General features: G+C 46.5%; 1 protein-coding gene across 1 annotated transcript in view; it reads left to right on the forward strand.

Moving 5' to 3' along the window:
- MELTF (melanotransferrin) overlaps positions 1 to 27,786 on the forward strand; it is an 85,551-nt gene that overhangs the window by 55,881 nt on the left and 1,884 nt on the right. The window contains exons 11-14 of the mRNA XM_075003941.1: positions 7,501 to 7,695; positions 10,590 to 10,746; positions 22,289 to 22,356; positions 22,458 to 22,645. Of these exons, the coding sequence (XP_074860042.1) occupies positions 7,501 to 7,695; positions 10,590 to 10,746; positions 22,289 to 22,356; positions 22,458 to 22,645 (608 nt within the window). The remainder of the gene's footprint in view (positions 1 to 7,500; positions 7,696 to 10,589; positions 10,747 to 22,288; positions 22,357 to 22,457; positions 22,646 to 27,786) is intronic.

A 27,786-nucleotide genomic window follows, 5' to 3' on the forward strand; every position in this document is an offset into this window, starting at 1 on the left:
GAAAACTCTAACTATAGTGTTGCAAGCGGTATTTTTCAAGTCCACAGAGGTAAAAATAAATAATTCAATTAGCACCAAATCATCTGGCATTAAAATGCTGGGGTGCAAGACTGCCTTAGCCTGGTGCCGCTGCTGCTCATCAACACAACACAGCCGTGAGTCCCCCTAGTACTCTCCTCAAAAAAAAGAACCACTTCCAGAGCATTCCCCCTGCCACCCCGCATCCCTTCCTGTGATTCTCCCACAGATTGGTGAGGACCTGGCTAATTGCAGGGCCTGAAAAGTGGGTCCCAGTGTTAAAAGTTTGCTCACCCTTGTTGAAGACTAAAGTAATCCTAAACTCTCAGAAAACAGACGCCAAATGAAAAGACTGTAAAGTTAATTGGTTCTAAAAAAATCTCATACCTCAAAGCCAAGCTCATGACTTTTTTTTTGGCCTGACACAAGATCTTTGAATGCTTGGGATTGGCAATGCATGATCCTGTGTGCCTTTACTCAGATATATTTTATAGCTAACAGTTTTAGTACCAGCAGCACTCTCTGTTGGGTGAGCTCACTACATTACCATCCAGGGAGGAGCATTATAAAAATATAAATGGATTTCAAGAAGGAAGACTTTAGCAGACTTAGGTAGTTGATAGGTAAAAATCCCATGGGAAGCAAGTCTAAGGTCAAAAACAGTTCAAGAGAGTTGGCAGTTTTTTCAGAGAGACATTATTAAGGGCACAAGAGCAAACTATTCCAGTAGTTAGAAAAGTATGGCAGGAAACAATTCTGTCTTACATAGGAGACCTTAAATTCGTGAAAGCTCATTACCTACTAAATCTGTTTGGCTACATCTACACTAGTGAGTTTTTTGGAAAAGCTGTTCCTTTTTTAAAAACACTCATGGGGCATCTACACACAAAATGCATTCTTTCAATATGAAATCAAAAGAATGTAGCACTTCTTTGGCAGCCCTCTTCTGCTCCTGGAAGAGGAAGAGTGCCTTTTTTCAAAAGATTCTTTTGAAAACTAAAAAAAAAAAAAGTGTGTAGATGCTCCTGGGGCCCTTCTTTTGAAAGAGGTGCTCAGAGATGCCCTGGCCAGCACTATTGGAACTCTATGCTCCCTGTGTCCGGCTGTTTTAAAGGCACAGGGAGCCCTGGAGGCCCCCTGTTATGAATCTAAGTGTGTGGTGGCATCAAGGAGATGAGCTGAGTGGGCGTAGGCCCTCACACCCACCAACGAATATCAGCCAGCCAGGCACTCCATGACATGCAGGGGCTCCTCCAGGGACCCAGCCAAGGGGTCGCAGGAGCCTGCCCAGGCCACCAAAAAGAGAGCCCCCACCTCCTGCATGGAGCCTGAACTCTGAGACATCTTGGGCCTCTGGCATGATCAGGATAAGCTCTAGGAGACAACCAGGAAGAGGCAGAATGCCCCACCCACCCCTTGCCTCTGGACAGCTGACAACCAGCCTGGCGGGCTAGGGACACCCTGCACAGACCCTTGAACAGGTGCACTGCAAAATTAGGAAGCGGTGTCAGGGGTACTCATGGGCCAGGTACTCAGGGGGCAGGACTGGCCACCTGCCCCTTTTATCAGGAGCTACACAGCCTCCTCAGGGGTGAGGACAGCTCCCACCACCCAGACCCTACTGGATACTGCAGTGGAGAAGCCCCCTGCAGTGACCAAGGAGCAGCCAAGGCTGCAGGAGGACCAGCCAGGCACACCATCACACTGGAGATGGAGATGGAGGCCCCTTTGAGTCCAGCAATGAAATCCTGGTTGTAGCTGTGGCCTCAGGATCATCAAGGTGGGCAACATCCAACATGGCAGCCCCAGACAGATTTGTGGGACCCTCTGGTAAGTACTCAGCACATTGCACACCCCAGGGCATTGATGCAGGGGTGGGGAACACTCCTCCCATGGCTGGAAGTGGGCCAGCCACCCGGGCAATGGTCTGACCCTGGACACACCACTGAGGAGTGCACCTCTGGTGTGCGGGCATGTCAACAGTCAGTGCCCATCCCCTGGAACAGTGCCATGGGCCATACACGTGTGGCGGGGGGGCGGGGTTGGAAGGGCTAGTCTGCACCCAGCTCACCTGCCACCCATGTGGGGACCCCTCTGGCGCCAGCCATCTCCTGGGTATGGCGTGGGAGGGGGGCTCATAATTGTCATCCACAGTCCCAAAGCACCATGGAGTCCATGTGCAGCAGGGTCTGCTGTTCAGGGCACACATGCCAGTGCTCCCAGGACATTCCTGTCCCTTGTCCTGGGGGGCATGGCTCTCAAGGCTGGGATGCAGGACTGATGTACCATCTTGCTCGCTCTCTCTCATTCTCTCCACCCCCCCGCCACCTCCTTCCATCTTTACAGCTGCACCATCCAAGGGCTGGGTGAGCCCCACCTCACCTCTGGGGTTGGCCACCCCTGTTCATGGTGCCAGGTTGGGACGCCCAAGACCAGCAAAGGAGAGGCCAGGGCGCCCCCCCCTCCCCGCCACCCCCAGTGGTGCCCAGGCTGGTCTGCACTTGGAGGCCATGTTGCCATGCCCAGGATGACACCATCACCCTCCGCCACCAAAGCAACCTGGTGGAGTAGTGGTTGCGGCTGGACAAAGCGGACTTGGCATGGTGGTAGAAGGCCTGGACCAAGCTCATGGGCAACCTCAGACCATCGGTGGAGCCCTGAGGGAGCAGCCGACCCAGCCTACCACCCCTGTCCCCCCAACTGTCCTTGCTACCCCCTCCTGCTGTCTCCTGGGTCGTGCTGCCCTGCTCCCACCTAAACTCCCCATGGCCGCCATGCTGGGCTTTGCCCAATGGCTTGTGGGCACTGTAACCCCCACCCCCCACCAAGTGTGAGCCCACTGCACCCCTCCCATTATTGTACCTCCCCGTAATCCTGGCCCCATCCCAGCCCCAACAGTGACCCTGGACCTAGGGCAGGAGGGGAATCCCGTGGCTGCCATGACTCACCCCCCCGCCACACTTTGGAGGACTAAGGCCCCACAGCCCCGGCGCAAGCTCCCCCCGATCCAAGTTCACATGCCCCCAACCCCTGTCCCAGCCCACCACTACAGTCATCCCTGTAAATAGTTATTTGCATATTTTTCAAAATGTTTCATTTGTTTGAGTAAACAGTTTTTCTGTATCCCTTGTTATTGGAAGTGGGGAGTGGTGATAAGCGGCTGGGCAGGAGGGGTCCTGGTGAGGAAGAGATGTGGGGTGGATGGGTGTGAGGGGTCATGATGGGGATGGGGTGGGCCTGTGGGTCAGAGGAGTCTGTGGGAGGTGCCCTGGAGAGGTTCAGTGGTGCCCACAGGCAAAGGTCTCCCAGAGGTCATCCTGGATCCCCAGCCCATCATGGTGGGCCATCCATCCCAGGCGGAAGGTCTCCTCCTGAGCCTCCACAACTTAGGGGACATAGTGCACCCTGACATCCAGGCACATGAGGAGCCACCTTAACTGTGCCTTCAGGCAGCCAACCATACTCTGCACTGGGTAGCGTGCCTGGCTGAGGTGGCTGTTGAACAGCTCCTAGGTGGGGGTCCAGGTGACTTGTGTATGGCCACGTGGCCCAGACCTGCAGGGGGTAGACCACGTCCCCCACCACACACAGGGGCATGCTGATGTCCTTGACTGTGAGGTCCTGGTGGGGATGTAGGTTCCTGCCTCCATTCTCCAGCAGCAGCTGGAATTCCAGAAGACATACGTGTTGTGGGCTCGTCCTGACTAGCCCACGTAAATGTTCATGAGCCAACCCCCCTATGGTCCAGAAGGGCCTGCAGCACAATGGAGTGGCAGCCCTTCCTGTTACTATAGTGGGCCATGCTGTGATCCAGGGCACAAATGGTGACGTGTGTGCCAGCAATAGTGCCAAAGCAGTGTGGAAAGCTGGGGGGTGGGGGTGGGGCAAACCTAGACACCTTGGCATCCAGGGCCTCGACATGGACAACCCTTCGGTACAGCAGTGTTGCTCGCCCTCATGACCTGCAGGGGACAGAGAGCGAACACACTCGTGAGTGAGTGAAGGGTTGCCCCGGTAGGTTCCCTTGCCCCCCCGCTCCCCCAAGCCCTTTGGGCACCATTCCCCCGTGAGTCTGCCCCTCCGGCAGCTGGTCTGGGGGGCGGGGGTGGCACAGTCCCCTGGGGCTAAGCCTCCCCATCCCACTGCACCAACCCCTTGCACCCCAGACCCAGCTCTCAAGGGTCCCTGTTTTCTGGTGGTATCCTGCCCATTCCCAGTGCCAGGTCTATGAGCTGAGCGTGCCTTAGCTCGAGGACAGCCCCAGCGGTTGACTTACTCACCCTGAATTACTGCCCCATAGTGTGTCTGGGGTGGCTAACTTCCACACCATGATGGCTACATGCTTCTCAAGGGGCAGGGTGGGATGCGTGCAGGTGTCCTAATAGCGAAGGGCAGGGGCGAGCCAGGTGCAGAGCTGCAGGAATGTCTCTTTCCACATGCAGAAGTTCTGGAGCCACTGCATATCATCCCACTCACCCACTACCAGCCAGTCCCACCAGTCAGCACTGGTTTGATAGCTTCAAAGGCACCTGATTGCCCAGGTGGTGGAGGTGCGACTGGGGCCCTGGTGGGTTGGGCTCCTTGGCCCCTGGTGGCAGGGCTTTCCCAACAGAAGAGCTGGAGGGTGGCCGTGATGATGGTGGCCAGTGCCTGGAAGCAGTACTGGAGCTGCTGTGGGTCCATGGCTGTGACATACCAGCTTGAGGTCCCTGCACTGGCTCTGCTTCACTTTGGTTAACTCGGTAGGCTTCAGTGTGTGGCGGGAAAGGGTGTTTGGGTGGGGCCCTTTAAGGGAGTACATGGCTAGAGCTCCTGGGAGGGTTTGCTGTTCATTTGACCCCATTTGCATCATTTCCTGCCCTATTCTTCTGAAAGAGCAGCTGGGGCTGTGTGGCCACTCTCTTTCGAAAGAGTGGATCAATTTTTCAATTTGCTTTTTATGTGTGGCCGCACTCTTTTGAAAGACATTTTATTCTGAAAAGATCTTCCAAAAAGATTTCTTTTGAAGGACTGCTGTAGTGTGGATGTAGCCTTCATGCGTAAAAACATAAAAGGTAATAAGAAAATATTCTACAGATACATTACAAGAAAGAGAAAGATCAAGGACAGAGTAGGTCCGTTAGTCAGGAGGAAAAAACAGGAAGAAAAAAAATGTAAAGGGCTAAATGATGTGTTTTTGTTTTCACTGACAAGGCTAGTAGTGATTGGACATCTACCATAGTGAATAACAATAAAAATGAGATAGGATCAGAGGCAAAAAATAGGGAAAGAAAAACATTAAAATGGCTTAAACAAGTTAGACGTCTTCAAGTCACCAGGACCTGAGGACATAAATCCTAGAATGCTGACTGAAGAGATATCTGAGTTAATAGCAATTATCTTTGAAAAGCCATGGAAGATAGCAATTCCAGAGGAATGGGAAAATCTCTTAAAAAAAAAAAAAGAAATAGGGACAACCCAGGGAATTACAGACTAGTCCACTTAATTTCGATACCTGGACAGAAATGGAGCACATTACAAGCTCATACATGGGGGAGGGGGGATGTGCAAGGGGTGCATGTGCATGCCCTCCCCAATTGGCCACCGCACTCCTTCCCTGCTCCACTCCCACCCTGACCCTGGCTCCCTCCTTTACCAACCTGCCCACTGATTACCTGGGTCAGGGGCCATGCAGTGGATGGCAGTGGCAGTTTCAGGGGGTGACCTCTCTGCACCCACCCTCCTCCCTGCACTCACCATAAGGCATTCCACGATATCCTTCTGGCCTACTGAGCCCTAGTTCTCCATGGATGGCTGAAGACCTCCCAGCCACCTGCAGAGAAGCAGGGATCATCAGGCCGGGAGACCAAGATTTGCCGGAGGGGTTTTGCTTGGGGTAGTGGCTGCCTTGTTCTGCAGCCTAAGGCAGGCAGTGCAGTACTCTGTGGGCTGACCCTGGCCTCCAGGTGCCCCCACCTGGCCCTGCACTGGTCGTGGGGGGTGGCACTTTGGGGGGTTACCCCCAGCCTCCAATGCCCCCCCCCATCCTACAGGTTGTCAGAGAGGACCAAGCTCTGGGGCTGCCCCTCCCTCGTGCAGACCCCTCCACAGCTTGTAGGTTGTTGAAATGGAGGTGAGGGTATGGTGGCTGCCACCAGACTCCAGTGGCCACAATTCAGCCTGCAGGGTGGAGGTGTTTGGAGCTGGTCCCCTCTACCCATCTCTAGTGGGCTTCCCTGCAGGCTGTCTGGGTGGGAAGCCAGGCTCGAGGGGGCCATGGCCCACCAGCTGTCCTCCCCCCTGCCACAGGCTGCCCAGGGAGGGCCAGGCTCAGGCTGCCCTTCAACTGTTCTCACCCTCAGCAGGCTGCCTGCAGGCTATCCAAGTCAGGCAAAGTTCTGGGGGCTGCTCCCCTTCAGCTGCCCCCACTCCCTAGACTGCAGGCTGTCTAGGCAGAGCTTGGCTGTAACGGGCTGCCTCTTTTCCAGCTTCCTCCCTCTCCCCCAAACTACCTCTCCCACAGTCTACTGGCTGTCTATGTGAGGGAGGCAGACTTCAGTTGGCTGCCCCCGCTCTAGCTGTCCCTGGTGGTCTTCCAGCTGTCTGGGGCTTGCTAGGTTCTGGGGGCTGTTCTCCCCTCTTCAGCTGTCCTCCATGGCCTGCAGGCTGTCTGGGTGGGGCAAAGTTCTGGGAGCTGCACCCGACCTCCAGCATCCCCAGCTGTGCCATGCAGGCTGTCCTGGGGCTGCCCTCCATCCTGTAGCTCCTTTTGCAGCCTGTAGGCTCTCCATGGGGGGGAGGGCAGGCTCTGGGTTTGGAACAGAGGCGCTGCATTTCTGGCCTTTGCGGCAGATAAGATGGCAGTGCCCCAGCCATGCTGGGCTCTGTCTTCAGTGCCCACTCTCAGTACAGCATCCCTTCTTTGTGTGCCCCTGCTTTTACCTCCCTCCTCCTTTTGCCCCCTCCCTCCCTCTTCTTTCTCATGTTTTGGGAAATCCTGGGGTTGCTTTAATGCATTTTCCTACTTTTCAGGCACAATCAAACCCAAACCTTGCTTTAATATAGGGCAAGAGGCAGCTGCACACCTAATTTTGTGGTCATAGCTCTTATGGTTTAAGAGGAGTTCTTGAACAAACACAGCACAGACAGACATGCTAAAATACATTTTTGAATGGCTTTTGGAAAAACAATTCAGATCCACCGCTATATTAAGATAGCAGTAAAGTCATCTATATAAATGACAGACTCAATGTGAATGTCAGATTGTTAGTGTAAAACAGCTAATTAAGAATTACATATTTATAATGAAAGAAGGAAAAATGACTTTCCATGTTTCATAACCTGGAACTGCAGACGCAGTCTCCTTGATGTAAGATGACACAGGAATTTAGCAGAAAATAAGCTTCAATGGCTCTGACATTTCAATTGTTTGTTTCATGAAACCAAGGACACTTGGGGGAAAAAAAAACCAAAACCCATAATTATTTTTTTTGTCCCAACAAGGTGATGACAGCAGCAATATGTACTATGCTGTGGCATTAGTAAAACGGAACACTTCCAATGCTTTCAGCATCAATGATTTGAAAGGGACAAAGTCCTGCCACACAGGCTACGGGAGAATGGCTGGATGGAACATACCTGTTGGTTTTCTACTTAAGCGAGGGTTTATTATGCCCACAGATTGCAATATTCCTCAAGGTAAGGCTGCCACACATCAGAAGACACAGTGACCATTTGGTTGTGCCTTTTTTTTTTCCCCCCAATTCTGGGAAGAAAAGTCCTAAAAGAAGGTCCATAACTCTGTGTAAGAATAGTTTGTTTCCTATTGGCATTAAATCCTTATCGTGATGCCTGAGAAGTTAGGTTTAGTATGCATGAGAAGGCTCATGAGAGTGATGCATGTAAACCTGTGTGTGTGTCGCATTGAGAAAGTCTTTTGGAAGTGTAGAAGAACCTTATTTATTCCTATTTCATTTTATGGTTAAGTCACTACAAAAACAGTATGGGCTCATGTGGAATTGATGCACCAGCATGTCGTCGTCCTCTCGGACATGCAGTGGACCTGGTGCAGAAGGTCTGCAAGGACACAGAGTGGTGGGCCTGCACCTGGGACCAACGCATAGAGCAATGTGACAACATTTGTGCCACCTGCCAGGATGTGATGGCACGCCCACCTGCTGCCACTCCTCCTGCACACGTACCTCCTGCCCCGCTCCCACTAGGCCCATTCCCCCCCCACCAGTCCCCATGTGATGCCCATGACCCATCCCCCTACCCCTTGCCATCCCTGACCCCACTCTAACCCCACCCCCCTACTTTATCCATCAATAACCTGGATGAGGGAATGGATCGCACCCTCAGCAAATTTGCAGATAACACTAAGCTAAGGGGCCAGGTAGATATGTTGGAGGGTGGAGCGAGGGTCCAGAGTGACCTAGGTAAATTAGAGGATTGGGCCAAAAGAAATCTGATGAGGTTCAACAAGGACAAGGGCAGAATCCTGCACTTGGGACGGAAGAATCCCAAGCATTGTTACAGGCTGGGAACCAACTGGCTAAGTAGCAGTGCAGTATTAAAGGACGTGGGGATTACAGTGGATGAGAGGCTGGCTATAGTCAATGGTGTGCCCTTGTAACCAAGAAGGCTAATGGAAGATTGGGGTGCATTAGGAAGAGCATTTCCAGCAGAGCTAGAGAAATTATTATTCCCACTCTATTCGGCACTAGCGAGGCCACATCTGGAGTATTGCGTCCAGTTCTGGATTCTCCAGTATAGAAAGATGAGGATACATTGGAGAGGGTCGAGCGGAGGGCAACAAAAAAAGATTAGGGAGCTGGAGTATGTGACCTATGAGGAGAGGCTGAGAGATTTGGGCTTATTTAGTCTGCAGAAGAGAGGAGTGAGGTGAGGATTTGATAGCAGCCTTCAACGTCCTGAAGGAAGACTCTAAAGAGGCTATGGAGCAGTTATGCTCAGTAGTGAAGGATGGCAGAACAAGGAGCAATAGTCTCAAGTGACAGAGGGGGAGGGGGAGGTTGGATATTAGGAAAAACTGTTTCACCAGGAGGGTGGTGAAGCACTGTAATGCTTTACCTAGAGAAGTGGTGGAATCTCCAGCCCTAGAGGTTTTTAAGTCCCAGCTTGACCAAGTCCTGGCTGGGATGATTTAGACAGGGTTGATCCGGCTTTTGGCAGGGGCTGGAATAGACAACCTCCTGAGGACCCTTCCAGTCCTACAATGCTATGTTCCCCAGACCCACACAGTCCTGACAGTGTCCCCACACCCAAGGCAGCACATCCACCTGAGCCTGAGGCCACTCCAAGAGCTGTTCATGTGCAGAGTCTGAGCCCCTCCCCCACCACAGCCCTGCTCCCCTGCACAGTTACATAGAGTAATAATAGAGACTTCATTGCATTAAAAAACCACATAGTGCCTTTACTATTCAGGGGTCAGGGATGGGATAGGGCTGCAAGCCAGAGGCCCCCCACTCCAATGGGGCTGCCCTGGGGAGGGTTACGGGGGTCCTTGAGAGAACCCCTCCCTGAGGGCCTCCCAGATCTGCACTTTGGCCTGATAGGTGGAAGCTGTTCGAAGGCTCACCCCCTCATAGCTGGCATTTGCTTCCCACCCCGGGAGGAAGGTCTCCCCCATCCCTCCACAATATTGTGGAGAATAGCGTATGCTGCCACAAACTCAGCAATACTGTGCTCCCCCATGTCAAGGTAGGTCAGGAGGCATCTATGTGCCGTGAGGCAGCTGAAGGGTCACTTGACCTGTATCCTGGCATGGTTCAGGTAGGCATTCAATTGTTCTCTGCTGGGGTCCAGGTATCCAGCTTCATAAGCCACATCAGGAGGCGGGGGATAAGTTGTGTCCCACATGGTACACACTAGCATCTGCACATCCCCAACTGCCAGCTCCTGGTGGTATCCTTGCACCTGAGGTGTGCAGGCTGGCATTGCAGAACGTGTGCATCATGCACCCTGCCCAACTACTCCACTAAAATGTCCATGCAGTGTCCACGGTGGTGGACGAGGCGCTGCGGCACCATGGAGAAGTAGCTTTTTCTATTGACAAACATTAGGTTTAACTGGTTAACCTATGAAATGGTGGCGGGGGCGGGGGGCAGCCAAGGGAGTTTCTCCAGCCTGACTGGCATAGTGCTCCCCCCTACTGCAGCACTGTGGATGGGCTGGGGTGCCCACCTTCACAGCATTGCTGGGGCCACTATAGGTAAGGGTGCTCTGGTGAGACTGGTGCAGCCCACACCCCTGCCCATAGTGGGCTCTGCAGACCTAGTGTAGCCCTCTGCCCATGACAGGTTAGGGGACTGCTCCAGCCTCCACTGGTTAACTGTAACTAGTAAACCTCAGCCCATGAGGATACCTGTTAACATTCCTAATGTAGATTGGCTTTTGAAGCTGTTTTGAATTATATAATTAGTCATTCCCAGTAAGCCTAATTTAATGTGTATGTCACCAGCTTTTTAGGGAAACCAGCCTTGCCCTGTAATTAAATAATATTGTTAAGGTGTTTTGCAAAGTGCTGACACTCACTTCTCCATGCTTTGTGTTGGGATATCTCTTTCCAGCTGTGAGTGATTTTTTCTCTGCTAGCTGTGTACCTGTAGCAAAGATGGACAATTACCCATCAAAACTCTGTGAGCTCTGCATTGGAGATAATGGTGGAAACCATAAATGTGATGCAAGTATCCAGGAACGTTATTATAGCTACAGTGGAGCCTTCAGGTAATGAACAAACAATCATTGTGGAGCAAGGATATCGATTTTGCAAAAGCTGATGCAGCATTATTTTGCAGTATGGGTTAACAAAAGTTATTGCTGCAGTTATGGCTGGCATTTTAAGCATGACTGTCGTAAGTAAACATGTTGTATGCCATGGAATTATAATGGTGTCAGTCCCAGGCTATAGGTGAGACCAGGTGCGTGAAAACCAATAAAAGATATTACCTCACACATTTTACCTCTTCAATAAGTTTAAAATACCACTTGTTCCACAAATGTCTCCCAGAAGTCCTGTAATAAAAGTGTCCCCAACCCCGCTGTACAATGCACACAGCTCCTCATGCCTAATGCTCTCTAACCCAGTGTTTCTTAAACTTTGAGACCATGGAACACCAAACAATAATATTTGTTATGTGAAATGCCTATGAAAATGTTCTTTAAAAAAACAAAAAGCAACATATACAGCAAAAAAAAAAAAAAAAAGTTTATCAGATACTATAGCAATGACAAAGTAACATTGTATCTGGTTTTAATAATAGAAAATGTATATAATCAGTGTATGATATTAAAAAAATTTCAGACACTTGCAGCACACTTGCTAGTTGTTTATGGAAAACCAGTGTTCCGTGGAACATAGTTTAAGGAACACTGTCCTGTGCTGTCTGGACTGCAGAGGATTTCATCTGATGGCGTGATGTAGATCATTTGTTGCCTGCGTATGCTTGTCCCCAGGACACACCTTCCATCTGAGCTGCCCGATCTTACCACTACCAGTGAGATACAGAGTCAAGAGTCACCTGTTTCTGACTTTCCTCCTCCATCACCGCCTGCAGTGAACACATACCCATTCCTTGAGAAAGCTGATTTGGCAGCCTCACCTGTTTACGCATCTTGTCCTGAGCCCATAGTCAGGCCCACACACATAACAACTTCAGATGCAAGAATATGTCCACTATAAGCTGCCTAAAGAAAGAAGACCTCCTCAACAGCCAAATCTTTAGTTGAGGCTAACCCATGGTTAAGGGGCAAAATATTCCCTGGCATTAGTCACGACCTGAGGCACTCTACCCTCATTTTCTAGTTTAGTATTCTGTTAAGGGGATCTTCTTTTCAGGGAGATTGTGGGGGAGAGAAGATGTTGTGTATTGGGTTGTTGTTGTGATAGATGGGGTTCTTATAGAAAGTGAGTTAGCCCCGTTGGTTTTGGCTTGTTCTAGTTAGTTCTGTGCTGCAGGTTTTCCATTTTATTCCATCACAATATTCCAATTTGTTCCTAAACCTGGTGACGCCAAATGATGCAACATGCTACTAGATGGAAAGGGTTGAGGTTACTACAGATAATAATGTGCTAGTGTGTGGCTTTTTGGTGTTGCAAGTACTCAGGGTGCAATTAACCAACATAGTTGAGGTTTGGAAGGAATTCTCCTGTCCACCAACCCCTGATCAACTTGGCAGAGACCCTGTGGGGTTGTCTTTCTGTGCAGTAGGGGACACAAGTCAATTGTAGATTTAAAAACTAGTGTAAATGGTTGTTTCTCTGTAACTTTAAGTCTTAACTGTTATTTGAGAATTTCAGTAACTCAGACACAGTTGCAGATATATTCCAGGAGTGGTTGGGTGAAGTTCTGTGGCCTGGGATATGCAGGTCAGTCTAGATTATTGTGTTTCTCCCTTTGGGCGTTAAAGTCTTCAGTCTATAAGTAGCTGCCTTACAACATAATTTATTACAACTAAAGAGAATTAAAATTGATTGTTTGCATAATATACCTCATTTTGATTTTCAGCCTGAACCTACAGAGCCTCCCTTAGCTTAGCTAGAGAAAAGAATGCTCTTACATGGCTAAAGCGACCTTCCTTCTCAGACCTCTGCTGTTCAGTGTGTTGGCCTCATTTCGCTGTCCAGAGAGAGAGCTTTTTCTCATTTTTTCACCCTTGATCCTTTATAAATCTCTCCTTCCACTCTAGCCCCATTTTCCCAAAATGGTTTCTGAACATAAATACACGTACAATTGGATTGGCAAGCACTTGCTTTCCCCACTTGCCTGTAGACAATAGCTAGGAAGCTGAGGTCCAATGGCATGGAATCCACAACAACTGTGAGTCTCCTGTCTGCTGCAGCCTTCAACTGCCTTCACAGCTGTTGTAGCATTACGTTAGCTATACTCCACCCATTCTGCCATTGAGGGCTTTTAGGATCATTCTTTGTCTGGACCCTCCCCCTTTATCTTGCTGTCATGGGTGACTCTGTTGGGAGCATGAGATTCCACACAGCTTTGCTCTAGGATTCATTGGAACACACAAGCCCACTCGCCATGGCAAGGTGACAATCTGGAGAGTCCTTCAGCAACTGCCAAGAGATGATCTTGCAACACTTCCTACCCTGAGTGAGGTCCAAGCTTCCATCAAAGCAATGAAGTGCAACAAGGCAACTGGATGAGATGAAATCCCTGCTGAAGTCTTCAAAGAAGGTGGGCCAGAGCGCCACAAACAGCTCCACCTCCTGATTCTCAAGATTTGGGATAGGGAGCAGATGCCACAAGCTTTCTGAGCCATACCGATTATCAGTCCTTTCAAGAAGGGCAACAAGTCGGACTGTGGAAACTATCATGGCATCTCTCTCTTGACAATGGCAAGGAAAATCTTAGCTCCAATCCTTGCAAGTTGAGCCCTGCCACTCTCAGAAGAAATTCTTCCAGAACCCCAGTGTGGCTTCTGACCATTCCAAGAAACAGTGGATATGATCTTCACCACCCAGGAACTGCAAGAAAAATGTGAACAAAACCAAGCCTTATATAGGAGTTTCATCACCCTGACCAAAGCATTTGACTCAGTCAATGATGGTGCCCTGTGGACCATCTTCTCAAAGATCAGCTGCCCCAAAAAATTCATTAGCATTTTAAGACTGCTCCACAGAATTGAGCAACAATGGATCCCAAAGCGATCCTTTTGAGGTCAAAATGGGAGTCAAGCAAGGCTGTCTCATTGCCCCATCACTGTTCTGCATCTCCATCGTCGTGACGCTTCACCTCAGTGATGGCAAGCTTCCAGATGATGTGAAAATTGTCTATACAATGAATGGGAAGCTTTTCAATCTCAGGAGATTCAAGGCTGAAAGCAAGGCCTCCATCGCCTCAATCATGGAGCTCAAGTACGTGGATAACAATATGTTTGCTGCACTTTTCCCCAAGCCCTTCAGAGCATCTTAAGTGCCTTTGCTGAAGCATACGAGAATCTCAGCCTGACACTGAACATCAAAAAGACCAAGGTGCTCCACCAACCTTCACCAACGGGATGGTCTCATGCACCTTCTATTGAAGTCAATGTGGAGCACTTCCCATACTTTGGAAGTCATCTTTCTACTAAAGTTAGCATTGATGTGGAAATCTAGCATCTTCTGAGCCATGCCAGCTCTGCTTCTGCCCACTTGAGACAGTGTCTTCAAAAACTCGGACATCTATCCTAAGACAAAGTTCCTTGTATACCATGCAATGGTTGTTCCAACTCTACTGCATGCATGTGAAACCTGTACAACATACAAGTGTCATTTGAGGGCACTTGAACAATATCATCAATGCTGCCTCAGGAGAATCCTAAATATCTCTTGGGAGGATAGGCACACAAACACTAGCATCCTGGAAGAGTCGAACATGACCAACATTGAAGCCATTATCATTAAACAACAACTTTGTTGGACTGGTCACATGGTTTAGATGTCTGATCAGTGCCTCCCAAAACAGATTCTGTTTTCCAAATTGGAGGAAGAACAGAGGAGCATTGGGGGCCAGCAGAAATGATATGAGGACATTTTGGAAGCACACATGAAAAAGTGCAGCATCGATGTTGACGCTTGGGAGAGCCTTGTCCAAGACTGTCCCCACTGGAAGATGGTAATCTGTGAGGGGGGTGTTACAATTTGAGAGATCCCGCTGCAGTGTGGATGAGGAGAGGCGGAGAAGAAAAGAATGTCAAAAACATTCCCGCGCCCTTCCAACAGCTACCAACACCTGCCTCTTCTGTGATAAGATTTGTGTTATACTTACATGAAGCACACGAGATCTTTTATAGGGAAAAAGGCAGTACGCTGCATTTATTGAGAATAGAACAGTAGCATATGCTTTTCAGTCTCACACACACACACACACACACACACTCTCTCTCTCTCTCTCTCTCTCTCCCACCAAACGATGTTATGGTTACCAATCCAGAGCCTGGATCAATCTAGTTGCCAGCTAGACTGATCACAGAGGGGGAGCAGAGCCGTGTCAGTTGCGATCCGGTGCTCTCCTGGAGTTGGTGGCAAGACGAACCCAAAGTCCCAAGGCAAAGCACCCTGCTTTTATAATCCTTTCCTCTGTTGAGGTTTGCTGTGTCAGTCTGTGAGGGGTGTGTTCTCTTTCCGATACCATTCGTTCTCAAAACATCTCTGAAAGGCTCATCCTGTAATCGAGTGTCCTTAGGGGTGCCTGCTCCATGCTTTAGAGTCGTCAATCTGCCAATCCAATTGCTTCTTGACCAGGGGTATACACTGATGGTTCTTCTCTGACACCATGAAATCTGTCTTCACCCATGCTTCGCCCCTCCTTCCTTGGCCATCTGGCTCTGGGTATAACCTTCACACCTTTATCTCAACACAGACATACCACTTTCACACATAAACAATTCTTACAAGGATTCTCAGAGAAAATCAGAGCACAGGCATTGTAAATCAAACAATTAAGGCTTCAGCCTTCAACATCATCCTGTAATCTTATTAACATAGACATAATACAAAAACTGTCTTATGTACAAAATTCACTAAACTCTACAACAGAAGGCATATATTTAATTAAATAACTTAATCAATAAAATCCATGTGTTACATGTGTTAGTATGTTACCTTATATTGCTACCTTTTTAAGTTTAAGTTTAAAATTCAAAGTTTAAAAGAGACTATAAGAGAATAAAACTTGCAACTCCAACATCTGTGGCTCCAGAATCAGGCTTATTAGCCATCAAAGGACTCACAAATAGGAGGGTGACATGAAGAATTCCTATTTATTGTCAGGTGACCACCAACCAGGGATTATAGTTGCTTTTCCATTGCATTTCATTAGCATTTTAAGTAGAGCTTAACGACTGAACTCAAGTAGAGCTCCTTTACAAACATTTATTTTGGCTATATCCAGCTCATCCAGACTTCTTATTAAAAACCCTCATGAGCAATTTTCCTTTGCCTTTGTGACAGTTTCCCCCGTCAGCCCCCATATGGGCTCCTGTGCTTCCTGGCGTTTCCCTGTTGTGCCTCAGAGACTCATGGTGGCCCCTTGACTGCCCAGATCTCTCCAGAGGCAGGGGTCTCTGCTTAGCGAGCCGTTCTCATCATAGGCAAGCCCAGAATGCAGGGGGAGGAGAATAAAGCTGGCCCTCCTGCAGGCTTTTGCCTGCCCCAGCAAGGTAACCCTCTGGGGAAGGGTGGGGAGAGTCCAGACCCACCCTCTACCCTGGACTCTGGCCCAGGGTTCCTAAGAGGACAAGAGGTAGCTGGCAGGGCCTTTGCTCCTGCCCCAATGTGGCGACCTTATCCTGGGCCACTTCACCCACCACTTCCCCGTGGTACCTTTTTGTGCTGCTGTGCTGTGCTGTGCTCCAGCCTGCTCCCTGGTGCACCTTCCAATTCCTTCCCCCCTGCTACCAGGTGGGGAGCTTTTATAGGAAATCCAGGGGCCTCAGCTGGCCATGGGTGCTGATTAGACTCAGCTGTGGCTGACTCCTAACAAGGCCCCCCACTCCCTGCCCTAATTGGGCTCACTCAGGGAATAGAAAAGCATTAGCCCACCAGCCAGCATATATGCCTTCTACCAGGTTCCTGGAGCCTACAGGCAGTGGTCTGCCACACCATGTAATGTAAATTTGTGGCAGACTATGCCATTTGTTCTAAGATCACATACTACCATGAATATGTCTCAAATCCAAACATCGAACTCTGGGCCAGAGCAACTGGGGGAGGTGGGGATGGCACTGGAACCAGGAATCCATCCCATCCTTTTCACCTGCAGCGCTGCCTACTGCCACACCTGATTCCTCCCCCTGTGCTGTAACCCCATGCCTGTTCCACCCTCAGCTCCACTCTATTCCTTCTGCTTTTGGACCTGCCCATGGCCCTACCCAAATCCACACCTTACCCTGTCCATCTGTTTGCTTCTTTTCAGTGCACACCATCTCTCACTGTGGCCCCAAGATCTGAGAAGCGTTTTTTTCCCCCAAGAACTACTCCAGCCCTGGGGTTGAGCTGGTGGAAGCTTTTTCCAGGCACCTGAGATTGCCTGGGGCTCCTAGGCATGAGCCCCATCGTCCTGTGTAATAGTTCTCCACTGCTCAAGCCTTCTGTAGGGCTCACATTTTGTATAAGGAAGAATTACAAGATGTGAATATGTTTAGCTTAAGAGTTATGGGAAAAACTTGAATTCAGTGTGTAAATTTTTAAAATGTTCATGCTATGATTTCTGGGGGAAATGAAACGTTGTGATCTGATATTAGTAAAGGCTATACCTGGGATTTATATTATGGGGAACATTTTCTCTAAGAGAGTAATGAGAATTTGGGATAGACAGACTTGAAAAGGAGTGACTAAAAAGTGGAGAAATTGAACAGAATAGCTATTGTGGAGTAAACTTATTCTGCAACAGCTATTCAGATCAATTTCCCCATGTGGGCAAATCCAAATAGAAAAAGTTAGGTGCATCAGGTATAACTTCTGAATAGCAGGTCTTTACAAAAATAGATATGGAAATGGGGAAAGAATGGCCATTACTAGTCACTTTATTTCTCTTCAAAGCAGTGACTGAAAAAGATTTGGGGGTCCTGTTAGATAATCAGCTGAAGATGAGCTCCCAGTGCAATGTTGTGGCCAAAAGGGTTAATGCAGTCCATGGATGCATAAACAGGGGAATCATGAATACGAGTAGAGATGTTATTTTCCCTGTCTGTTTGGCACTAGTGTGAGCACTGCTGTTGTGCTATGTCCCAGTCTGGTGTCCACAATTCAAGAAACGTTGAAAAATTGGAGAGCTTTCACAGAGCAAGGGTTTACAAAAGATGCATCATACGAGGGTACCTCTGATTTCATTCACTGAGAAACTAACTGATGCTTTAGAGATGGAAAATATAATAGATCTAATACACTTGGACTTCTGTGAAGTATTTTAGAGGTTATACTACACAGAGTTAAATTAGAGAAGCTGGGGATCAGTATAAGAATTATGAATCAGTATAAGAATTATGAAGTTGTACCAAAGGATCAAGGCGTAATAAATTCATTATATATGGATATTTTGCAGCTGTTTGTCTCACCCAGGAGCATCCAACAGGTGGTCCACGGGCCAGAATACAGCCTGCAGAGCCTTTTTTTCCAGCCTGCAGGGCATGCTGCCATGGCAGGGCCAGGTTCTGTGGGGCAGGCTGCTGCAGAGCCCAGCAGATGTGGCATGGAGCCACCGCTGGCCACAGGGGCAGAGCCCTGTCTGGCATGTGGGGCCTGCACTAGAGCCCTAGCTGCTGGAGCGCTGAGCCACCACTTGTATCAGGGCACAGAGCCCTGGCTGGAGCATGGGGCTGGCAGCAGAGTGGCCTAGGGCTGTCAGGGTGGGGGTGTAAGCCTGGGGGTGGGCAGGGGATAGTTTGGGGCTGCAGGGAGGTTTAAAGCTGGGAGGCCAGAGCAGCGGTTTGGGACTACAGGGAGTCTAAGGCTGGGGGCGGTTTGGGGCAGTGGGGCTTTAAGGTTGGGGGTGGGAGGTTGTTTGGGGCAGCAGGGGGGGTCTAAGCCTGGGAGCAGGGGGTGATTTGGTGCTGTGAGGGGTTTAAGCCTGGGTGTGTGTGATTTGGGGCTATATTGTGTTTGCCCGCCCCCCGCCCCGGAACATGTAAAAAATTGCTGTGTGGCCCACCCCCCCAATGAAAGAAGTTTGGACACCCCTGGTCTCACCAAAGAGCAATCAGGGAGCTGACGTGTTACAGACAATCAAAAGCTATTGTTTCTGGGTTCTAGCATATGTGATGACAGGACCTGTCTGGAGAGTGAAAGCTGCCTATCCACGGAAAGACCATTGACTTTAAAACTGAATCAGAACCAGATCTCATAGTCAACGTCGACTGTACTTACAATAACTTTCAACTCCTCCCAGACCTAAAGTCAACTGACACAGCTCTGACTAGCCCTTGAGATATTCTGCACAGCATGGGCCAGTTCACTGCAAAAACAAATTGCAAAGACAAAAGATGTGCATTCAGAGCACACGTGAGCAAAGACCCAACAACCTGATTATCTGCAGCATGGACCTAGTGAGAACTGTGGAAGAACTGGATGGAATATTTTATTATATAGGACTTTGTAATGTAGATCTAGTACAAATAAACTTGAGAAAATGCTGTACGATACAATGTACAAACACCACTAACAGACGAGCTGAAAGACATAACATGGTATAGTATTATACAGAAACTGTAGTGTGTGTTTGCTCATTTTGCTCATTTAGGTAGTCCACAATAACAAGCGATGGGCCTCAGGCCACAGTTCACTGTAATGGAATTTGTCTTTCTGATCTACATATGATTTTAAATGTATTACTAGCATCTTACATTACCTGCAAGGGTGTGGCAAGGATGAGAGAATTATATAGATAGCCAGAAACCCTAGAGCAAAGGATCCACTCCTTTCTCTTGTGAGTTACATATCAATACCAATAGCAGCTACTGGATATAGTGGTTGATTAAATGTATAGGCAATTATTTGACCACACTTTGTTTCATTATGAAACAGTTTCAAGAGACCATATAACCAATGTCAGTCAGATTTATTGGTATGAGCCTATAATAATATAGTACAGGAAAAAGGCTCTATACAGTTCCAGTCTCCAGAAAAACCACCTCATGCAGTACTGTTTCATTCACTTTATGAACAATATGTGCTCCCAAAGTTACATGTTTCAGCTGGTTGTATCTGTAGGATAATTTTATAAATTACACATTTCTTTATGTGTCACTAAAATTCAACTAAGCAATTTGTTTCAGTTCCTTAATACATCTTGTTTCTGTCCTTGTCTTTGTTTTGGACACTAACACTTGAAATGCTGGTCCATGAGGGTATCTTCTATGTTTGTACTAGGGTGGAACCGTTATGTCTTGCCCTCTTCCTTTGGGATATTGCAGTACTGGTCTGTGAAACTAACTCCCTACCTTTTGCTAAAATAACTCAGATTCCTGATCCTGAGAGCATGCACATCTACTTAAGCATATGTTATGGTCTATTGAGCAAGAATGGATAGGATTATTGTAAAGATATAGGCCAGTTTAGGCTATTGAACTATTAGAATAGTTGTGCTTAAAGTTGATTGTACTTAATGCATACTAATATATACATGGCCTGGTAATATGTTAATAGGAGATAGTGATACATATTGATTATGTATAGAGAGAGATATTTGTGATCCAGATAAAAAACAGACAATGCTCAGAAAACTGCAGTGTCTATAACCTGGTGACTCTATTTGTCTCAAACTGGCTGGAGAAAAATGTTGAACAACTCTATTTGCATAGGCAGCATATATAAGAGCTTGGGAAGCTTAGCCTCCTCAAAAAAGGCTGGCTATGCAGGAAGAAAGAAATGCAGGATGCAGCCCAGATTACTTCATTGTGGAGGCATGCCAGCCTGCTGCTTTTGGAGCACTGCAACCAGAAGCACCGTGGAAATGGTAGGGAACCAGAGTCTGGACTGTCTCCCCACCTGCATTCTACCCCTATGCCCTGCTGAAAGATTTTAAGAACGCTTTCTCTGAAGTCTTGCCCCCACTCCACCTCTTTCCACACAGGCCCCTCACTTGCTCCACCTCTTCCCCTCTTTGCTCTGCTTCTTTCTCTAAGATTCTCCCACCTGCCACTTGCTCCTCTCTGCCCCTATCCCCCACTTGTCCCTGAGGCAGGAAAAAGGTAAGAAGGCATAGTTTTCCCACTTTTAAAAGTGATAGGCTATACCTTCCTTTTTCCTTGCCTTTATAGCAAGTGACAGCAGGGGAGTAGAGATAGAGGCGAGTGTGTAGTGTGGCCTGGGAGAAGAAATAGAGTGGTGGTGGGAAGAGAACATAGCCTTGGGAGAAGAGGTGGCCTGGAAAGAGGGGGCTTGGAATCAGGCCTTTGGAAATAAGGCTGAGCAGGGGCAGAACCTTACAGCAAAGTGGGGGGAGCAGGGCCATGACCTGGGTGCTAATGACCCCCCCCCACCATTCTAGTGAGTTACTGGAGCTCATGTAAGCCATCCCAAATGACAGTCACACACTACCTATGTTCAGCTATCATAAAGTAAAGGATTCAGCACCTAGGTCGTAATATGATTGAGAACAACAGTGGAGAAGTCAATAGAAACCATCCACACCTACAGTTTGCCCTTCAGAAAATAGTCGCTGGAGCAAACTCTACAGAGGACAGAGAGCAAGAAGATGATGATTCAAGAATTCCAAAATGCCAACAGCTAAATAACGAAGTTGTTATGTGTTTGGGGGCTGTGTAGATAGAAAACCAGAGACATGTTAACAGACTGAACTTCAACGGCAGTGCAATAGGATATTTTTGTAAGTAAAAACTTAGCAGTTAAATGGAGAAATTACATGGAATCCTAAACTGTAGTCTACTATTCAGCCACTAGGTCATGCGATGTATAACACTTTATTTAAGACTCAGCTGGGTAGCAGGGTTAGTCTGTAGCTTTACAATGAGCAATCCTGTGGCACCTTAGGGACTAACAAATTTACCAGGTCATGAGCTTTCATGGATAAAACCCACTTCTTCAGATGAGTTGGAGTAGAAATTACAGAATCCATGGTATACGTAACAGCAAAAGAAGTTAGCTGCCAATTGTAGGACCAGAGTTAGTGAAGCAATTAAGTCAGGATGGATGTGTCTAAGCCACAGCAGGTGATGTGGAAATGTGAATATCAAAGGTAGGGAAATTACCTTTGTAGTCTGTTGACCAGTTAAGATCTTTATTCAAGCTTAAACCATAGGGTTGAATTTGTAAATGAACTCCAGTTCAGGTCATAATTGACACATCAGCCTGATCTGCTAATAGCAGCCCTGAAATCTCCCATGTTGAAGTAGTGCTCTGAAAATCCATGGGTATCCACAGTTTGCCAATGTGGATGCAGATATCCATGGCTCATTTTTGTGAATGTGGCTGAGGATGCAAATTTTGTATCTGGAACCCTGCAAACTTTTAGTGGTACACATTATAGCTGCAGGTATGTGCATCAGTAGATGTGGATGTAGATATCTGTGGATTTTTTTTTGGCTATGGATGTAGATGCAGGTACAAATTTTGTAGCCATGAAGGGCTCTATACATAAATAGTAATATCAGTAAGGTTACTTTTATGAGTAATATGTGCTAGATCAGATCATAATCTTAAGATATATAGTTTCTATGAAAGATATTATACAAACTAAAGATGTGTTCGTTACATTGCACTGTACTGTGTTTGTATGTTATTGCACTGAATGCTATCCATCTCATTTATTTTAAGGTGTCTGGTGGAGGATTCTGGTGATGTGGCCTTTGTCAAGCATTCAACCGTTTTTGAGAACACAGATGGTATTTAGTTTTATACACTTTTGCATTACAAATCATTATTTTTGTTGTCCCCTTTGTTCTAAAGCATTCAGTCAATCACAATGGCCAGTTTCCTTTTTCAGGTAACAATACTGATCCCTGGGCTCATCACTTGCAGTCCAGTGATTTCCAGTTACTGTGTCCAAGTGGAGCCCGTGCTGAAGTCACTCAGTTTGCTCAGTGTTACTTGGCTCGGGTGCCTGCTCAGGTTATTATGGTCCACCCAGACACCAACATTTTTGCTGTATATGGACTACTGGACAAAGCTCAGGTATAACTTTCAATTAATTCACCGGCTCAGGTGGTTAGGGACTATCTAATCAATGCATGCCCAATTTAAATGTATACCTGTGAGCCGATGCCCAGGTGCCTGCTAAGGGTCTGGTGGGGCAAAAGGGGGTGATGCCACACCAGCAGCTATGCTAAGCAGCCAGGGCAGGCTGGGTTCTTTGGTTTGTGTTTAGTTCAGGTACAGCAGCAAGAGGAAAATTACACTTAGAGAGGCTTTAACAGTTAATTTTTATTTATACAAAGATGGAAACAATTTAACTAAGACAAATGATTAAAGTACAAGTTAGTACTCCTGGTTTTTAAAGGGGAAGCAACACAATTTAACTTAAGAAAAGTTTTGGACAAACTAGCTAGCTTACACTAATACAATTAATGTGTACACAAGAAAGGCATGTTGCAGGTGTGATTTTCACCACTGCCTCTTAGACCTGGTGGAATCAGAGTCTTTCCCTCAATTCCTATAGGAAAGAAGTGTAATACAGGTGTAATTCTTACCCCTGCCTCCTAGATCCGGTGTGACCCAGAATCTTTCTCTCAATCCCTTGGGAAGAAGTAGATACGAACCAGGCGTCCCCAGTCTCGGGGGTTAATTCCAGACCTGGCCAGCAGGCGTAGGTGATTGAAACTCAAAGCGGGGTGGGCTGCCAAACCCCTTTATACCCCTTTTGTCACGGAGGCGTCTTCCCGGTCTCAAGTGGCCAATCGAGAGGAATGTTTTTGAACCCCAGGTTTCCCAGGGAAGGTGCAAGGCTCAATTTGCACCTGTGAATTGTGGACAATTGGGCACCTTTGGAGGTGATGGGCGGAGGTTCCCCGTTCTTCCTGGGGAAGTGATCAGGCGTGTCAATCACCGAGATCAGCCAGAAGGGCGGCCATTAGCTAGCCCATTCACTGTCTGGATTTTGTGTATAGTAGAGAGGCTGGGCGAGACAGCACACCTGCATTCCCAGGACATCAAAGGCTGCCTGTCTCCCCTGCTTATTTCTCTCTCTGTCTCTCCCAGTGTGGGCGGGGGGAGAAGAAGAAAAGGCCAAATGGGGGGTTCATGTCTGGCTACAATACCCCAAATTAAAAAACATAGTAAAAGACCCAATAAAGTGCCACCGTGGCTTAACAACCATGTAAAAGAAGTGGTGAAAGATAAAACAGAGAGAAAGCCATGCTAGTCTATATACTATCAAAACAAAAAAGCAGTAAAGTAGCACTTTAAAGACTAACAATGGTCTGAAGAAGTGGGTCTGTCCCACAAAAGCTCACCTAATAAATTATTTTGTTAATCTTTAAAGTGCTACTTTACTGCTTTTTTGTTTTGAAAGATAAAAAGACAAGAAAGCTAAGAAAGATAAAAAGTGGAAGTCAAATCCTAGTAAGTTAAATAGAAAGGAGCACAAACGCTGCCAAATTAAATGTAAAAATGCAATAAGAAAAGCCAAAAAGGGGTTTGAAGAACAGCTAGCCATAAACTCAAAAAGCAATTAACAAAATGTTTTTTATGTACATTAGAAGCAGAAAGCCTGCTAAACGATGACTGGGGACCCTAGATGATTGAGATACAAAAGGAGCTCTCAAAGATGACAAAGTCATTGCAGAGAAACTCAATTAGTTCTTGGCTTCAGTCTTCGCGACTGAGGATGTTAGGGAGATTCCCAAACCTGAGCTGTCCTTTGTAGAGATAAATCTGAGGAATTGTCCAAGACTGAGGTGTCATTAATGGAGATTTTGGAACTGATTCATAAAATTGACAGTAACAAGTCACCGGGACCAGATGGCATTCACTCAAGAGTTCTGAAGGAACTCAGATGTGAAACTGTGGACCTGTTAACTGTGGTTTGTAACCTATTGTTTAAATCAGCTTCTGTACCCAATGACTGGAAGATAGCTAATGTAATGCCAGTACTTAAAAAGGGCTCTAGAGGTGATCCCATCAGTTGCAGACCAGTAAGTCTAACCTCAGTACCAGGCAAATTAGTTGAAACGATAGTCAAGGATAAAATTGTCAGACACATAATTTGTTGGGCAAAAGTCAAACATGGTTTCTGTAAAGGGAAATCATGTCTTACTAACCTATTAGAGTTCTTTGAAGGGGTCAACAAACATGTGGATAATGGGGATCCACTAGATATATTGTACTTGGACTTCCACAAAGCCTTTCACAAAGTCCCTCACCAAAGGCTCTTATGTAAATTAAGTTGTCACGGGATAAGAGGAAAGATCCTTTCATGGGCTGAAAACTGGTTAAAAGGAAGGAAATAGAGGGTAAGAATAAATGGTAAATTTTCAGAAAGGAGAGAGGTAACTAGTGGCATTCCCCAAGGGTTAGTCCTAGGACCAACCCTATTCAACTTATTCATAAATGATCTAGAGAAAGGGGTAAGCAGTGAGGTGCCAAAGTTTGCAGATGATATAAAACTGCTCAAGATAGTTAAGACCAAAGCAGACTGTGAAGAACTTCAAAAAGATCTCACAAAACTGAGTGATTGGACAATAAAATGGCAAATTAAATTTAATGTGGATAAATGTAAGTATGGCATGTTGGAAAAAATAACCCCAATGATAAATACAGCATAATGAGGACTAATTTAGCTACTGCTAAGCAGGAAAGAGATCTTGGAGTCGTCATGGATAATTCTCTGAAAACATCCACACAGTGTGAAGTGGTGGTCCAAAAAGCAAACAGGATATTAGCAATCATTAAAAAAGGGGCAGTGAATAAGACAGAGAACATCTTATTGCCCTTATATAAAGCCATGGAATGCGCACATCTTGAATATTGCATACAGATGTGGTGTCCTCAGCTAAAAAAGAATATATTGGCATTAGAAAAGGTTCAGAAAAGGACAACTAAAATGATTAGGGGTTTGGAATGAGTCCCATATGAAGAGTGATTAAAGAGATTAGGCCTTTTTTCAGTTTAGAAAAGAGGAGACTAACGGGGGATATGATAGAAGTATATAAAACCTTGAGTGGTGTGGAGAAAGTGAACGAGGACAAATTATTTACTTGTTCCCATAATATCAGAATGAGAGGACACCAAATGAAATTAGTGGGCAGAAGGTTTAAAACAAATAAAAGGAAGTTCTTCTTCACACAATGCACAGTCAACCTGTGGAACTCCTTGCCAGAGGAGGCTGTGAAGCTAGGACTATAACAAGATTTAAAAAAGAGCTAGATAAAGTCATGGAGGTTAGGTGCATTAATGGCTATTAGCCAGGATGGTTAAAGAATGGTATCCCTAGCCTCTGATTGTCAGAAGCTGGAGATGTATGGCAGGAGAGAGATCACTTGATCATTACCTGTTTGGTCCATTCCCTCTGGGGGGGAACGTAGCATCGGCCACTGTCAGCAGACAGGATAATGGGCTGGATGGACCTTTGGTCTGACCCAGTATGGGCAGTCTTATGCTCTTAAGTTAAGGTCATTTTCAGATCACCATGAGAAGGGGTATCCATACTTAGCCCAATCATAGTCTGAAATGGCAAGTTTCCAAAAGCCTAAGGAGTGCTTCTAATGTCACAAATTAAAAATATGAAAAAGTGCACATACCTATAAAATGCATCTTCCTAGATTCATAAATAGAATGCAACAGTTCCATGAGAAAATGGGAAGTTAGATAAATTATTGTAGTTTACACAAACACTTTTGAAAGCATAATGTTTTCCAGGACTTGGTAGCAGACTCTTTAAGTGAAAACTTAAACTATTCAGTATTTTATAGGTGGTGCAGGTACTGAAATCTAAACTAAAGGTTGCCCAACTCTTTCCATTATAAGATTCTGTTTTAAGTTGCTTATATCTTTACTAAACTTACACAATTAAGACTGAAATTTCCCATGTTGTGTGTATTGCTCAAGGTGAATATTTTGAGAAAGTTTCAACTGAAATGGTTTAACTGTTTCTGAGAATGAGATGTTATTTGTTTTGCTCATGTTAATAAAACACCATTTTGTTGACCTCCATGATTTGGAGGAGGGACTTGAAATTTGGCAGAGGGAGTCCCTGTATTGTCAGGGATGTGTCTTTTGCCAGCTCTGTGGAAATCTCTCCAACTACGGCTGAGTTAACAGCCTATGAAAATCTCAGTGTGCACATACTCTGAGAAGGGTATGTTAGTTTGGGAGCTAAATTCCCTGAAGATCCTGTCTCCACTGAACATGTGTAATCCCAGGGATGCAATAGCTGAGCAGGGCTTTCCCTGATCCTGGTTACTGTGATGCTAGGCACATGCACTAAGAATATAGAGACTGTCTCTCTCACACTCTCTGTGCTCCCCTTTTGGCATCCAGGAGAAAAAGGGTTGATTTGAATTGATCATTTTAACTGTTTTGCCTCTTCCAATATTAAAATATTAGTAATGATCCTTTCACCATTTTTGGGATTTATTCTTCAAAAATTCCTTGTTTTCCTTGCCACTGCACACCCCAGGCTTTTGTCTTATGTTTTTGGCATTCTTTAACAATTTTCTATACTACGTAACTTGCATTTTATAGTGACTGCTATCTATATGTCTTTTCCTATTTATTTTAACTACTTCCTTTCCCTTTTATACTGAACCAAGGATGAAAATTTGCCCCTTACACATTACATTTTAAATGGATGCATGTGAAAGACAAAAAATGCCAACATTATTTCATAACAATCACAGAAAATACCTCGCTAATTGGCTTCAATGTTCACTAGGAGGGTGGTGAAGTATTGGAATGGTCTACCAAGGGAAGTAGTGGAGTCTACATCCCTGGAGGTGTTTGTCTCAGCTCAACAAAGCCCTGGCAGGGCTGATCTGATGGGTTTGGTCCTGCTTAGAGCAGGGGGCTGGACTCAATGGCTTTTTTAGGTCTCTTCCAGCTCTGTTGTTCTATGATTCTATGAGTCTCAGCAGACTGACTGAGTGGACTTGGGCACTGAAGAAGCTTTTCACCCTTAACTGGAATATTCCATTGGGCTCCGTTATCTAACACAAAATATCATTTCAGACTGATTTTAGAAACTTATGATAATAGAAAGGGAAAATTATTTGAAGTTAGAATTATTTGTCTGTGAGCTTTTGAGTAGTGGAGAGGGTTTGTTTCCACTGTGTTATGTATGCTTCTAAAGATGAATGGAGCACTTACTTTATAATACAAAC

The sequence above is a fragment of the Carettochelys insculpta genome, chromosome 10 (assembly GCF_033958435.1).
Source record: "Carettochelys insculpta isolate YL-2023 chromosome 10, ASM3395843v1, whole genome shotgun sequence".
In the NCBI taxonomy this organism is placed as follows: domain Eukaryota; kingdom Metazoa; phylum Chordata; order Testudines; family Carettochelyidae; genus Carettochelys; species Carettochelys insculpta.